This window comes from Patiria miniata, unplaced genomic scaffold, assembly GCF_015706575.1.
Source record: "Patiria miniata isolate m_02_andy unplaced genomic scaffold, ASM1570657v1 HiC_scaffold_12, whole genome shotgun sequence".
Classification (NCBI taxonomy): domain Eukaryota; kingdom Metazoa; phylum Echinodermata; class Asteroidea; order Valvatida; family Asterinidae; genus Patiria; species Patiria miniata.
The window spans coordinates 3770092-3786063 of NW_024037050.1; the positions used below are offsets into that span (position 1 = coordinate 3770092).

Genomic DNA, 15972 nt, shown 5'->3' on the forward strand with positions numbered 1-15972 from the left:
AAAACTTCCTGAAAATCGGAATTTAGATCAAACAGATATTACAAATTACACAACAAACCAAAAACCAATCCTGAAAGAAAATCAGAAAGGGCGAACTGATAATAATAAATTATGAGCTGTTATACGCTAGCAGGCTGACCAGGCAGCGGGAAAAGCATGTGATTTTCTGCAGTAGGGCTGCTAAAAATTTAAACTACGTCTTCGTTTAATCTTAACATTAAATAAATAATTGGCGTAATTAGAGCACGTCCCCCTGGAGGCCTATGCAACTGATGCTTTCCCTTTCCAGCTGAAAATGGGGGAAGATAAAAATGAATTTTTAAAGACTGCCCCCCCCCCCCCCCGGCTTCGGAAATGGCTCCATGGTGCTACTATCCCACGAACAAATCCTGGTCAAGGTTAAGATTTCGGGTCTTACTAAAATGTTTGTTGCTTCGCTTATTCACTGCTGTAGGCCTACTTTCAGTGAACAGAAACCAATTCCCGCGTTAAGGCTTATATCAATCAATTGATGTCGAAATTGCGTCCCATACTTTCCTTTACTTTTTGTTGTAAAGTATGCGTCATGGGTCAAGATGTTGTTTTTTTCACTTGCGCCTCCTACAAAAAAAATTAACAATTTTATGCTCGTACCGTAAGTAGGTATATGTACCGTCCTAATATAATCAATTTAAGCCGGGCGTACTAACGACAAGGCCATAGACAAAATTACTGTAAAGTTATGTATGCATAAGGCCTGCCAAAAGGGTCTTTTAAAGTTCTGTCCACAGATCACAAAACAATTTAGATAGCTGAAAAGTACGTGTGAATGATTTTAATGATTCTTGTACTAAAAGAAAGCTTATTAATTGGGCTTTCATAATGCTAGATTTTGAAAGTGCTAGTACATGCAGAACTTTATTTATATAGAAAATGGTCACCATTTTGGGTTTCCTTTTTTGACCGTCACCCTGTGGTTTGTGAGATGAGGAGAAAGAGACATAAAACTTGAGGGGACATCAGAGTGCTCCTTTTATAGCGTCAAACGAGGTCCAACCATCCGCCCCCCCCCCATTTTAACCCAGCTTTTTTAATTTGCAACGGTCGGTATGCTGCTGGCTTAGAAAATCCCGAAAAGTTTGGTTCTTGATCTGCCCTTGCTGGTCATCATGGATGCGTCTGTCCAGTACGCCAGTGGCTTAGTCAGCAACCGGAGGTCTGCCAGGGTGGGTTGACACCGCGGAAATGAAAAAAAACGGGGAATGAAATATAAAATGTAATGTACTTCTTTCAAATAATAATGTACTTCATTGTAAAAGAGGGAAAAGAAGCCCCCCCCCCCCCGGGCCCCCTTCCCTGCCAACCAAAGAAAAGGGCATGTGCCGAGCTGAATTGTAAAAACTAATGTTTTCTTATTTAATCCCAATTACAAAACTGTAATACCTAACAAATCTGATATCAGTTTATTTCTATTATTTAAAAAAAAATTGAGTTTTATAGTTGTTTTCAGGCTAGGCTCACATGATAAAAACGAAGGACGTCAGTAAACACAAACTTCCGTCGTCAAGTGATAAGTATACCGTTACTAAGCACACGCCCTCAACGTCGAAGCTGTGCCAGTCCATTCTGAAGAGCTCGCTGGCTTTAGCACCGCGACGATTTCGTGTATAAATTTACTTCAAACCTTTTTTTTTTTAATTAAAAATTCCCGTCATGGCAGACTCTGAAAGTGTCACGACATCGTCACAGGACCCTCAAGATGACCCTCTTGGCGAGCACACTGACGATGAGTTACAGCAATTGCTTGAGGACTTACAGTGAGTCGTCGGTCGTATGATTAGGCAGTTTCGGTGATTTGTTTTTGTAAACCGTGTACGGTGTAGTTTACCCCGCGGAACGTTCCATAGGCCCGCCCGCCTAGTCCGCGTCCGAGTGCCGATCATGTAGTTACGGGCCCCTCTTTAGTTTCGATCAAATTAGAGACTATAGTCAAGGGTATCATTCAAATATGACCTTTTCAACATAAAGCAGACTTGTCCCAATGGCAATGCTAATGACACTATTTTGAATAGTTTAAATTTGGCAGTGTATATTTTGCCGGAGACGGCAAACCTTTAGTAAACGTTAGTTTGCCGGATATGCACTGAACATGCGCAGTTACTGTTTTTTTGTACTTAAACATTTTCCGGTGACAAGTTTTAGTCTGGCTCCATGCCAAAATTATCGTTGTTACCTCGTATTCACAAGATGGGATTCAGACCATTTTATAATTTCGGACTTTATTTCCCTTTTAAAAAAAATCCTCCAGAGCCACAAATTTGAAAAAGAAAATGTAATACTCTGCAAAAAATGTTTGAGACATGTTAAAATAATAAAAGAAGAATATTCTTATTTATTTGGGGATGAGAAAAAAAACCTTAAAAATGTGGTGCGGTCGGAATCGAACGCAAGTCATCCAGCTTACTAGAGCCTTTGCTTAACCACTACACCAAACTTGCTACACAAGTTTTGGTGGGAATTTAATACATATTATAATCAGCCCTATTTTAAAGAGTACAGCGCCCTCTGTTGATATGGATTGCCGCCGGCAAACCTTTAGTAATCGTTAGTTTGCCGTCATTACCTCCGGCAAAATATCCACTACCTTTAAATTTCGGTTTATTCTCTTTAAGTTTAATCATTTATAATAATTATGGAACCAGGCCCATCACTACATGATCGCTGTCCGAGTAACTTGGACCTACTTATTGCCGCTTTTAACATTGGGACATGGTCTGGCGATAGGGTCCAAGTTCAATGGCAGCCATGGTCTGACACTTTAACTAACGTCCCAACAAAAACATCAGATTTCACCCTCAAAACGGCCGCAGAAATACTCCTAGATACGCCACCTGAGATTTACAAGTAACAGTTAGAGATCGATGATTAAGATTGAGGTACTAAGTTTCTGAGTATCACAAGCCATACTTGTTTTCTTGCAGCGCGGGCAACAAGGTCTTTCAGAATGAAACCATCATGTTTGAGAAGTACCTCAAGCGTGTGGAGCCCAACCTGACGGCGGCTGCTACCACCACGGCCGTGGCCCCCACCCCGAGCCAGTCCACCCACGACGCTCGCGTCATGCGCAAACGCTCCAAGTCCAAGGGAAGCGGCGTGGACAAGCACCTGAAGCTCAACGCTGAGCAGAAGTGCGACATTGCGCAGCGGGAAATTGAGGAACTACGGGAGGAGATTGACAAGCTGAAGGAGGATGCAGAGAAAATACTGGACACCTATAAGGTCAGCAACTGTTCCACTTTTCCCATGTGTGTTTTATTGACTTCAAGCTGTCACATTGTCTCTGTTGTGCCCCAACTATACATGTAGCATTGTTCCCAACAGTTGAAAATGTCCCATCTATAGTTGGGGCAATTGCTATATTTTGGGTGTAACATCGCCAAAGGTTATTTCAGCATCAGCTTGCAGTCTCATGCACACTTGTTTTCCAATAGTTGGAGATGCCCCAACTATAGTTGAGACTGCCCTAACTTTACAGTGAAACGCCGCTATAATGAACATCGCGGGATTAGCAGAATATGTTCGTAATAGCGATCTTTTGGTATAGCGATTTTGGGTGGCGCCTTCTTTTGACTAAAGATAAGGAACTGGCATTACTCACATCAGCATAGCTGCCAACTATTACGAATTTTTCCTAATTATTACGAATTGTTTGTTAAATTACGAATATACGATTTGCCACTAAAACATTACGAATTTCCCATTTTCTACCTAACGAAAAAAAACACTTGTAAAGTAGCGTTTATGACCGAAAACTTCTGGCGAAATGTTGCGATAATGGATGGACTGGTGACAAGTCTAATAAGCAATGTGGTCAAGCACCTGATAGACATCAATGCAGTGTGCGCAGTGGAGTACTTGAGGACCAGACTAAAAATATTTTTCAATGGTGTGTCCATTTGTGTGCATCTCGTGGATGTGTGGTTGTGTGTACTGTATGTGAGTCAGTACTTTTCAGTGACGATCGTGAGCACATTAGGTCGCTTCTTGCCGGGATGAGACCCATCAGTGCGAGATTTAATCATGGAATTTGATTAGAGTATGGTTGGAAGGATTGGTAATAAGAGTTTGAGTTTATCACAATGTCCAGTAAAGATAAATCAGCATGCATTTGCAAGGTATGTTGGCGGCATACGGTGGCCCTAAATCATTGTGTGTAAAAACATGATACAAACTCGAAACTCAACATCGATAGCATGCATCTCATAAAAAATATGCGCACATGTTATTATTGTTATTATTTATTTGACTTCAACAAACAAATACAGACAGTAAAACAATTTTTTTTTTTTTTTTTTTTTTTTTTTTTTTAATTCTCTTTTGGCCTACAGTACATTATTGTTGTTTTCACAACAAGAAGGGTATGCACATGAACGTGTACAGTATGTAAACCATGTACCTGTACTCGATGTTGGTAAAGCTGGTACATACACTTTTGATAATACAAGCAGTTGAAAATGACCGCGCGGGTTGATTACCAATTGGGATTTTGAAAAGTTGGCAGCTATAATGCATCAGCGGCAGCACTCAGAATCGTCACAAAATTCACAACGGGTGGCTTTCCCTTCTATTCTTGGGGGAAGTAATAGACACCTGTTACTCTTCAATATTCAAGCCTGATGTAAGCATGGGCCGTTTGATGTTCAGAAATCAATTAATTAAAAATAGCCCAAATAGTGTTTAATATAACCGGTACATTTTTGTGATTTGTTGACTTTTTTTAACCACAATGTTCGGTACATTTTGTACACAAAAAATGGGGGGTATCCGCTCTGTTCACAAGTACCCCCTCACCGGCAAAGGAAGTACAGTTGGGGGTGACCGACCGACGCCATCTTGCCTGACTGCAATTTGTCGCGACGCGCGGCCGTACCACTGCGTGTACATAGTACAAATCCCCTGGTGTACGTGCGTCACACACAAGGAACGGTGCGCATCAACCAGCTAAATGTCCCGCCCATGGGACGTTGTTGTAAGGGAAAAGGGCGCCCTCTCTGTTGGCGCACGGAGCTCATAGTGGTGTTCGGTATAGCGGCGTTCCACTGTAGTTGGAGCTGCCCCAATAGTATTTTGGACCATCCAAACAGTTGTTGGATTTCCCCAAATATATTTGGGACCATGCTACAGTTTGGGTGAAACATTGAAGCCAGTGTGAAAATGTATGTCCCAAGCCAGACTTGTCTTCTTGAGAGGAAGAATATTTACAAATAACAACAAATAACGTTTCTGCCTCCTGGGCAGTAAAATAAGTTTCAAATTTTGTCTCATCTAAAGGCCGTGATGGAAGAAGCCGATGTGCGTCTATCAGAGCTGAAGAAGTCCTCGTACGAATACGAACGTGACATCCTAAAGGGCTCTGTCAACAACCGCACGGGCAAGGTGGTGGCCGAGAAAGTGGTGCGTTACTTTGAAGACAAACAGAGGTCCCGGGACGCCCTGATTGAGAAGCTCAGGCTAAAGAACTCCACTCTGAAGGTGCAGAAGAAAAAACTACACCTGCAACTCAAACAGGTAAATAAATTGAACACGTAGCTCAAAGGCTTGTCTGACCTTAAGTAAAGACCTACTTAGCTTTCCTAACTTGGTCACTGTTTTCCCTTCTTAAAGTTTGAACAATCTCCCCCACTTGTTAGAGGGCTGGGAGTTGTAACAGGGCTCACACAATTCGTAGCGTCAGTGCAACAAGGTCGTAACTCCATTCTGCAACAAAGTCGTATCTCGCGCGAATACGCTCCGTGTAACGAGGCAGTATCTTCACGTTCATTGACTTTGTGTGTACATCCGGGTTATTTTAAGTGAGATACGACGTTTTGACATTCTGAGACTCGCGTTTCACGTACAGCCCATTTTAAGAGATATGACTTGGTTGCACGGACACGACAAATCGTTTGTGCAGGAAAAAGCTTACAACGTGAAATACACAACTGCAGGTTGTAGCCATCCTCTTCCCTACCAGCTGATATGTAGACGTGTAGACCTAAGGACAAAAGGAGCAAAAACATTTGCATTTATCCCAACGTAACCTACCAAATTATTATCAAAAAAGTAACCTACCAAATTATTAAAAATCTTACATGGATTAAAGATCATACTGGTACTAAACACCCAGTAAAATTATTCCATCTGGCTTGCTGTCATTTAGAAGAAATCAAGAAATGCAGGAGATTTCCAACGATCAGTCACTTGACTGATTTTTGGAAATAAAGAGTTACAAATTAGACGTAATTGTGTTTTGTGATCAAAAGGTTGTGCCAAATTTTTCACTGTTTCCTCAAAAAGTATAATATCCACTTAGCTGAAACTTCAACAGGTTAGGATTTCAAATTTCTTCTTTAGATTTGTGGTGATGTTATTATCCCATGAAATGCAAACAATCCTATGTGCCGTTAATTGTATCTCTTGTCTTGCTGCGTGCAGAAAGAAGAGATGGGAGAGGTTCTACACGAGGTTGACTTCCAGCAGTTGAAGATTGAGAACAGCCAGTACCTGGAGAAGATTGACGAACGCAACCAAGACCTGCTGAGACTCAAGCTGATGTCTGGCAACACTCTACAGGTCCTCAATTCATACAAGGTAAATACCAACAAGTACATGTGGAGCGCAGTGGTCCAGTGGTTACGGTGTTCGACTGACGTGCCGTGGTACATGGGTTCGAACCCTGATTGGGAAGATGGTGCCTGTGTTCTTGGGCAAGACACTTTACTACAAAAGTGCAGTTATAGGACCATGACTTTATTTAGTTTCAGTCAAGACCAATCCATTAAAGGGTGCATGGGGAAAAAAAAAACATGTTAAATGCAATCTTTGAAAATGCACTTTCAAGAATGTTTTGGTGCCGTTGCGGTTTTTATGCAAATTTCATATGTATTCATGAGAATACCTGTGGGCAATTCCACGGTTACTCGAGTTACATTTTTGATGTACTTTTGAGTTTCCTTGGGCTGTAATTACTTTACTGAAAAGGTTTAATAGCTGTTATCCTCATGGTAGATAGAGTAGACCTAGACCTACATGTACCTAAGCAACAAAGATGACATCCAGAAAAATGTGTTACATGTATGTATGATAAACAAGACGCACAAACTTGGTTACTCATGTTACGAAAATGTAATGTGAGTAACCGATTTTGTGCGTCTTGTTTATCATACATAACACATTTTTCTGGATGTCATCTTTGGTGCTTAGGTAGGTCTAGGTCTACTCTATCTACCATGGGGATAACAGTTATCAAACCTTTTCAGTAAGGTAATTACAGCCCAAGGAAGCTCAAAAGTGCATCAAAAATGTAACGTGAGTAACAGTGGAATTGCCCCTGTGATGTCATACAAGGCAGAAACTATACATGAACAGTGCCCAAAGTTGTCAAGAAAAGCATTGAACGTTTTATTTTAAAATGGTGCCTCCCTGCATGCCGCAACCGTTTGCGTCGTGCTCTAAGAGCAGGCATGTTAGGGACAAGAGCAAAAACAGTTTTCCCATTCTGACGCATCCAAACGGGAAGGAACAGCCGTATTGTTAGTAATCTGCCCGTTCTCCCGCCTGCGCATGGACCCCATTCCGCAAGCATTCCTGTTTTGCATCAAAACAATAGCGCAATCATTTTGAGTGAGCACATTTTGTGATGAACACTGGAACTCCCGTGAACGACAGGGCGCATCACTTACCATAACAAAAGCATGGTACAATGGAGCGCTCCTGGCTGGCCTGTGGGCCAATTTTTTTGCCCCGTTCTACCGCGTGAGAACGGTCCTATTGTAAGTTTTATTGCCTTCCGTGCCAAATGAGAAGGAACGCATTTCCACGCGTGGGAACGGAAGAGATGTTTTTGGTCTTGTCCCTTGCATTGATGGTTTAAAACGGTTCAGAAAACACCAACTGCTTTTAAATACTTTATTCCAGCACCCCTGCATTCTGCGCCACATTGTGCAGTATGTGCCATGCGCACGCCAATCTCCATAAACGGAGATATTTAGCACTATGCGCGTGAGACACATACCATAGACATGGCAAGGGGGTGTTTCACAAAACACAAGGTAAAATTGTTGGACAAAATTATTGGAAATTGTGAATTTTTGACTTGTTTTGACTTTTTGACCGAACAGTAAATTTTATGAATGGGAATAAAAATGCGCTTGGCCGATATTAAATGGGTACGTTTAAAGGGAATGTACATCATTGGCTTTCACTGTAATTTTCAGAAATGAATTAGTTGAGGGGTTAGTATAATAGATGAAAATATTGTTACACTGACATGTTTGAAGTTTTGTGTCCGAAAATGCTCGAAAAAACCAAGAAGTTCAAGTAGTCTGGTTCCCTGACTCCACTAAAGATGAAATGGATCAATTTATAGATGCAGGAAAATTGTAAGGTAAGGGAACCAGTCTAGCTGGCCTGCACCCATTCATGAACATGTAACCAATAGCAAACACAATTTGAACTGAAACAAATGGTAAATATGGAGCAGTAGTTGAACAATAGTTAGGTTTTTCCGACGGCCGACCACCATTGGAAATGTATACAAAAATACCATTTTCTTGAAAATGACTTCACACCAGGTGCCATAATTTTACAGGATGCTTGTGACTGTCATTTACCAACATCCTATTTAGGTATTTCGTAAAAACTTGGTAGTTTTATTTTTCGATGTTTGCAAATGTTGTATATTCCCTTTAAAACAGTCTAGGGGTCTGGTTGCGGATATTATTGCCCAAGCTGATTGGCCCTCGCCTTCAGCTCGAGTAATCATCAGCATCCAGGCCCCTAGCCGACCGGCCAAGCACACATTTATTCCTTTTTATTCCTGGTTGTGAATTGTTGAAACATAATGAAGCAGGGCTAAATGAATCAGTCCATTGCTTGTACGCGTATTTAAGTCATAATGAAAAGTTGATATAGGCAAATGTACATAAGCTCAAGTTCGCGGGGCGCTGCATACACACACTACAGAACACACATTACACAACAGGCGCGCACATTTATATACAATGTATATAATACACACGCACGCGTGTGTATGGGGCTAACCATGGGCTAACTAATCAAAACACTGCCTGGATATATATTTTTTTCAAGCCAAAATGGTCGTCGGAATTTATTGTCCAATTAGCATGCTTCTTATATCAGCGTTTTGAGAATTTTATCAACTTTATGAATGACGTCACCCCAAGGTTGCTGAACTTTTCGTTTTGACGCTGTGGTTAAAAACACTTTGACAGCGTGCCTAAAAACTAGTTTACACTTCGTGGATGTGTACTATTGAATAGGAGCACAAAGCGTGGATGTGTTTTTTCAAACTAAAATGGTTGTTATGTGCCGAGCACTGTCAATGACAAATGTCATCCCTATAGAAAGCTGAAGATGTCTTCTTTCATGTTCTGATCACCCCAGATTTGTACGTTGCCTAGTTTTAAAGATATGCCTGTTTTGGTGTCTCGACAACGCACGCGCACACATACTGAGCGTGTACACGCAGTGTTGCGATGAGCAAGTGTCCAAAACTTTTTATTATCAGAAGCCAGTTGCTGTAGTATTGAAGCATTTACTTCACTTCCATTATACCCAGTGTAGATTAGCCTTGGTCAAGGCGCTAGTTGTTATTCATCCCGGCCGTAGCACGGTAAACGACATCCTCGCAAGCGCTATGCATGCGGTGCATTAAAAATACAGTGCTAACAGCGACCTCACGCGGCCACCATTTCTATGCAAATCAGTTGGACCCAATCTAGCGCCTTGGTTCAATCGTTGGCAAAAGCTTATGTTTTTCTTTACTTTGCGCTAGATTTCCAGCGCACGACCTCGTATGCGAATACAGATAATGTAGGCGGGGCTAATATGTGGAGTGTGCAATCACACCTCAGTAAATCTGGACGTCATCAAATTATTTGCAGCTAGCTATTCGCCTTTTGCGGACGTGACAGGAACCACAGTTTTTGTGCATTGGTGCCGTGTGCAGAGACACACAACGTGTATGTGAATGGATTATGTACGGTGCCACGTTTCACTATGCAAGTTTCCACGCAACGATCGACCAATAAGAAAACGACATTTAAGGTCAGCTAAGGCTATTAACATAATGAGCACCACCCCCAAAACCTCACATGGACGATTGAACCAAGGCGCTAGATTGGGTCCAACTGATTTGCATAAAAATAGTGGCTGCGTGAGGTCGCTGTTCGCGCTGTATTTTTAATGCACTGCATGCATAGACATAATGACTGCATGCATAGCGCTAGCGAAGATATCGTTTACCGCGCTACGGCCGGATGAATAACAACTAGCGCCTTGACCAAGGCTAAGTGTAGATTAAAACATCTGTATGCAGAATAAAATAGCTCACAATTTTCTAAATACATTTTTGTAATTTGCAAAGGTTTCCAGGTAAATGCGACTTGAGATTTATACCTCGTCCAAACATCAAATTTGCAATTTCAGAAAAAGCTTCACACTCTGACCCTGGAGTCTGATCGGCTGAAGAGTGAGATAACATCCAGGAATGAACTGCTGACGAGAATCGATGCAGAAACGGAAACAGTGGAAGCTGTGAGTAACATCAGATGAACTCGTTCTATAAAAATATTTGCATATTTAAATTAGAGAAATTGAATTGGTTGGTGGTGTAAATTCCACTAGTACTTACAAAGAATTAGTTCACAAACACGTTGGTTTAGCTTTCGCACAGTAAACATCTTTTGGATATACGCTTTGCAAGATGAAGTACAGTGTCTATCATGCTGAAGCGATAAGCTTGCCCATTGGCCAGAGTTGCTGACTCGAGTTATGTGACTTGGACTCGAGTCGGACTCGAGTTGCTATTTTTGTGACTTGTGACTTGACTTGTAAATACCAGCTTTGACTTGTGACTTGACTTGGACTTGCAAACAATGACTTGTGACTTGACTTGGGATTGCAAAAAATGACTTGTTACCAACCCAAGTCAGACGCTAAATCCAGTAAAATGAATAGTTCCCACTAGTTTCAAAAGTTTTCAATAAGACTGTCACAACAAACTACACAGTTTTCAACGACCAAGTCTCTTGCTTAATGTAATGGTTGAACAAACTTTGAAAGGAACCTTTCATGAAAAGAAAGCAGGCCTTTGTCAATTGCATGTAAAATACCGGATAGCCTAACCCATTGGTACATGTAGGCGTTTAGTATACATGAAAATTGAACGATAAAGTGTTAGTATACTACATGTAATCGAGTGAGTGAAGTCTTTTTTTCATGTCATCTATTTATTTCTACAATGTAAAGTAAATTTATTAAAGTACACAAAGGGCTAATATCCGACAGATATGTGATAAACTACAAGAATAGTAATAACAACACATTGAAAAAGGGGAATTAAGGAGGCATGTTCAAAATAACTTGTAAGTTGACGCCAGGTTCTTTTAGCTTATTACAGCTGGACAAAATAATGTGCGACTTGAAGTTTTCTTGGACAAAGATACTTGTGACTTGATTTGTGTTTAGACCAAATGACTTGTGACTTGACTTGTGACTGGACCTAATGACTTGTGACTTGACTTGTGACTGGACCTAATGACTTGTGACTTGACTTGGACTTGCAAACAATGACTTGTGACTTGACTTGGACTTGCAAAAAATGACTTGCTGCCACCTCTGCCATTGGCAGTGTCTGGAAGTCTTATAAAGAAAGACAGGTTCTTCTCAGAACCACACGACTCACTAAGAGATATCATTCACACGGTGTTACTGCAAACCTTCCATTCAAAGTGATCGTTTATTTCCCTTTTCTTTTTTTTTAGGAGCGAGCCAAAGCAGAGGAGTTGAACCGGCGGTTGCGCCAGCAGCTTGGGGACTTCCGGGTGCCGGACGTGGTGGAGTACGTCCAGGAGAAGGCTGACCTGTACGAGCTGGCTAAGACAGTCAAGAGCTGGGAGAGAAAAGTGGACATCGCAGAGGTTGGTGTAGTCTTGGTCTAGTAACTTTGTTACTTGGTCCTGAGAAATTGGGAGCATACCTCATGTGCATTACACTCCAGCTAATTTGCGCGTAAGATATGCTGGGGATTCTCCGGTCCAATCGCTAAAGTTAACTCTTTCAGTGCCAAACTCGTACATGTACGAGGTATATTTGTTAGTACAAAAGCGCCAACCTCGTACATGTACGAGGTAATGTTCCTGATTAAAATCGCCAAACCTCGTACATGTACGAGGTAGAGTAAACATGTTATCAAAAGGGGGTGCTCTCTCTCTTTCTAATGGTACCATTTTCATGCATGTAATGCGTGTATTAATTTTTTTATTCGAGTTTTTGCGAGAGGGCGTAACACTGACAGCCCGTCTCTGAGTTTCGACTTGTTGACAAAATGGCGGCGCCCAGAAAACGAGCTCGCGTGTTATCTTTAGAGGAAATCAATGAAATGTTCGCTGATTCGGACAGCAAAACGGATTACTTGTTTGATTCAGAATCATCTATAAATATTTCAGAACAGGATGGTGAGTCAGAAGGTGAAAATGGGGATACCGATACAAATGATAATGATGGTGCTTTTGCTAGTGTCAATAGTGACAATCATGACGATATTGATGCTAATGAACAGAGTTTGTATGAGGAGGGGTATCAAACGCGACACACGTATATTCTACAAAAAGTGCGGAATTTCCCTGTGTTCAGGAGAGTGTTTCAGGGTATATCACTAGGTGCGTGACTACTATTGAGAGCAAGATACAACAAGTTTGGTGATTACAACTTAATTACTTTTTTTTACAGAATTTTGAATAATTAGAAAAAAAGCTTGAAGTTGGGCACTTTAAGGTTAAACTTTTGAAATGTCGCGGGCACTGAAAGAGTTAAAGACTGGATTGATTTTTTCATGATGCCCTCTGCCGCAGTGTTGGCTTTACCCTGCTTGCCACTGATTGAGATCAGCAGCAAACATTTTAGGGGAACAACAGCCAAATCTAGCCAGATCCGTGACCGGGTTCAAAATTCAGAAAAGGAAAATAAACATGCAGTGTTATCCAGTAGGGTTTTGGGGAGGTTGGCTATCATGCCATAATTGTATGCTGCCTTGCTGAAGTATTTCTCTGCCCTGCAATGTAAAGTGACTTCATGGAATCCTGATCGTTCAAATCTGTGTAACGGGTAGTTAATAAGCACCACAGTGTTTCACTTCAAGAGTTATGAAAACCAGTGGCTTATATTTGGTGCAAAGACATGCGCATGAGTTTGGCATTCCCCAATGTGACTCAGACTCAGCCTGATGTGTTTTTGAAAAAGCGCCTTCAACAGAACAAAAAAATGTTCCTTTCTGTCAATTGTAATCAGGGCTTATTTTCATTGCTCTTTGAACCACAAAGTTTTGTACTTACAATCGCCACTCTGTGCTGACCGCACTATCAAAGAAATTCTTTGCTATCCTTAGTGCAGAATCCTTAGGTACGAGATATTAACAACCCGCACAAGCTATCATTCTTTGCTAACCCGTGCTGTACACTAACTGTAAGCCAAGAATTTTCTGCTTCAGTTAGCGGGGAAATTTTGCCAATGGTAAGCAGAGCCGTGAAATTGGGGCCAGCTGCAGGGCCCAATTTCATAGAGCTGCTTAAGCAGAAAATTTGCTTAAGCACGAAAAACATTGCTTAGTAAAATTAGGTTACCGGCCAAAACTCCATGTGATGTACATTGCTTGTGACTGGTATTTAGCTGTTGTTTACTTAGCATAACAATCGCATGGAGTTTTGGCCGGTAACCTGATTTTATTAAGCAAGACGTTTTTGTGCTTAAGCAAATTTTGTGCTTTAAGCAGCTCTATGAAATTGGCCCCTGGTTACAAACAGATAAGCTAGTTGACTTTACATAGGGGTGCACATTGCCAATTGTACCATGTGCCGAGCTGTATAAAAACAGGCTGAGACATTAATAGTAGCAAAATGTAGGACAGTGCATTTAAAGGACTGCAAGTTACTGGAGCCTGCTTGACTATCATGTCACCACCAGCTAAAAAGTAAAATATGTCTGGTTCAGCCATGTTTTTTTAATTGCATAGCATTTGCATAATGTTGTTCTTGTTGCACTTTTCGGTTCTTTCTTAAAGCAGGAATTGAATATAGTTTACAAGATGTTGGACAATATGTATTTCCATTAAAAAGCTTACAACGTATGGTTGAAAACGTCCATGTCAAAAAGTAATGCAATCGTTGGTACGTAGTGATCTTAAAAAGAACACTTCAAGGACTCGAAAGAACATACAAAATTTGTCTTACCAACACATTCCTCCTTTTGTCTCTAACTTTAGATGGCTCTCAAAACACACCGCAAGACCTGGAACACCATGAAGATGAACAGCCATCAGAACTGGGCTCTAGAAACATAAAGAGGTGTGGCAGTTAGGCTCAGACTTTTGGTTCCGTCCGATGTTTCCTCAGGCATTTGTGCTTGTTTGACTCAAGATAAAAAAAAATCTTTTGAAAGCAAGGAATGGGTATCTCACAAGACTTGGTGATCCTTTGTTCCATCAGCCCCGCGAAATTATTGCTTTTCACATACTTTGGCTATTTTTTTCCTTCAGTTTTTGTTCCTATGCCCATAAAATTCAGATTTTCAAAACTGCTGAACATGTATTCTCTTCATTTTTTAGAAATATCTAACTCCAAATAGCAGTGATCCATTCTGCTGTGATCGGCCAGTTCCATTGTCAGTTTCCAATGATGGATTTTGATCTTTTGCAAGTAAAACAGTTTCTATTTGTGTCTAATTCAAACACATTCGTACCTTATTGAAGATACTTATGTCCCGAGCTTTTAAAGGTTCACATTCAATTTCCTGGTTTGGGCAAAAAGTGAGTATAATGGACAGCTCAGAATGTGTGAGCACAAGTTATTTGTATGTACACCCCATTTGACATTACTGAAAAAGAAGCGTAAACGATGAAACCAACTGCGGAAGTTGGTACATGTGACAAGATGAATACCCGGTAGTCTAAATTAACTTTCAGAATTGGTGATTGAAAGCACGGTGGCCCTAATAGTTAAGAGAACCTTTTTAATTTTGTTTTGTTTTGGCCATTCTGTATAAGGATGTTTTCGCTCTCTCATTATTTGGATTGAACCTATTCTTTGATTACAAACATATTTCACATAATTTACTTGTATACATGTATATGAGTTTCACCCTCATTGATTGTAACATAAATGTACATAGCGTTCATTTATTTCTCATATATAATTAAACATTTATGAAAAACGTGTGTGTGTCAAGTTGTATAGTTTTGGGAAGATTTTTTTTTGGATAAAAGAGTTCATTTGAAGGAGATGTTATCCGTCCAGAAATTCTGCCGTTTCAAATTATTATGCTGTACATATAAATGTATTTTGTTTAATTACATTAAAACAATTCACGATGCATTTAAGAAGAGGTAATTAATGATGTGTAGAAAGATATTGGTATTTTTTCTTACTGAGTATTCATTTTCATGTCAATACTAAAATACTCTTATTGGTTGTCGAAATAAAATAATGTGGTCATGTACGTTACCTTTGTACAATAGCTTAAGCTGCTTTTTATTCTGTAAGTTAAAATCTGGTGATCGAAGCGAAAATAATAAGTTTGAAAGTACCCAAGAGCGATCAAGGAATTCAGGACAGTCTGTCCGGCGGCACATCGTTATGTCGATTTGTGATATAAGTGCCTCTCTTAGCTGTTCACCTCCTGATGACGAACACTATTCGAAACGTCGAGTTAAACCAACTGTTCTTCTCAGAGCAACACAACTTAAAACAGATATTCACATGGTGTTACTGCAAAACTTCCATTCTTTGTTCATATCCACCATGCAAACCTTTATATGTCTCATTTTCTGTATCTGTTTATTTTTGGCATATCATATTCAATATGTACTGTCCGTGCTTTATTAAGTCTCGCCCTGAAAAATAGAACGACGAATATCGGCCCTAGTTTCCAAATTTCGAA

At 40.5% G+C, this 15972-nt stretch overlaps 1 protein-coding gene across 1 annotated transcript; it reads left to right on the plus strand.

The window, feature by feature from the left end:
- The first annotated feature begins 1575 nt into the window (after positions 1-1575).
- LOC119745676 (coiled-coil domain-containing protein 113-like) lies at positions 1576-15046 on the plus strand. Its single transcript, XM_038222211.1, has 7 exons — positions 1576-1796; positions 2961-3258; positions 5311-5547; positions 6454-6609; positions 10468-10575; positions 11805-11960; positions 14300-15046. The coding sequence occupies exons 1-7, from the start codon at positions 1693-1695 to the stop codon at positions 14375-14377; spliced, it is 1137 nt and encodes a 378-aa protein (XP_038078139.1). The 5' UTR covers positions 1576-1692; the 3' UTR covers positions 14378-15046.
- The last annotated feature ends 926 nt before the right edge of the window (positions 15047-15972 follow it).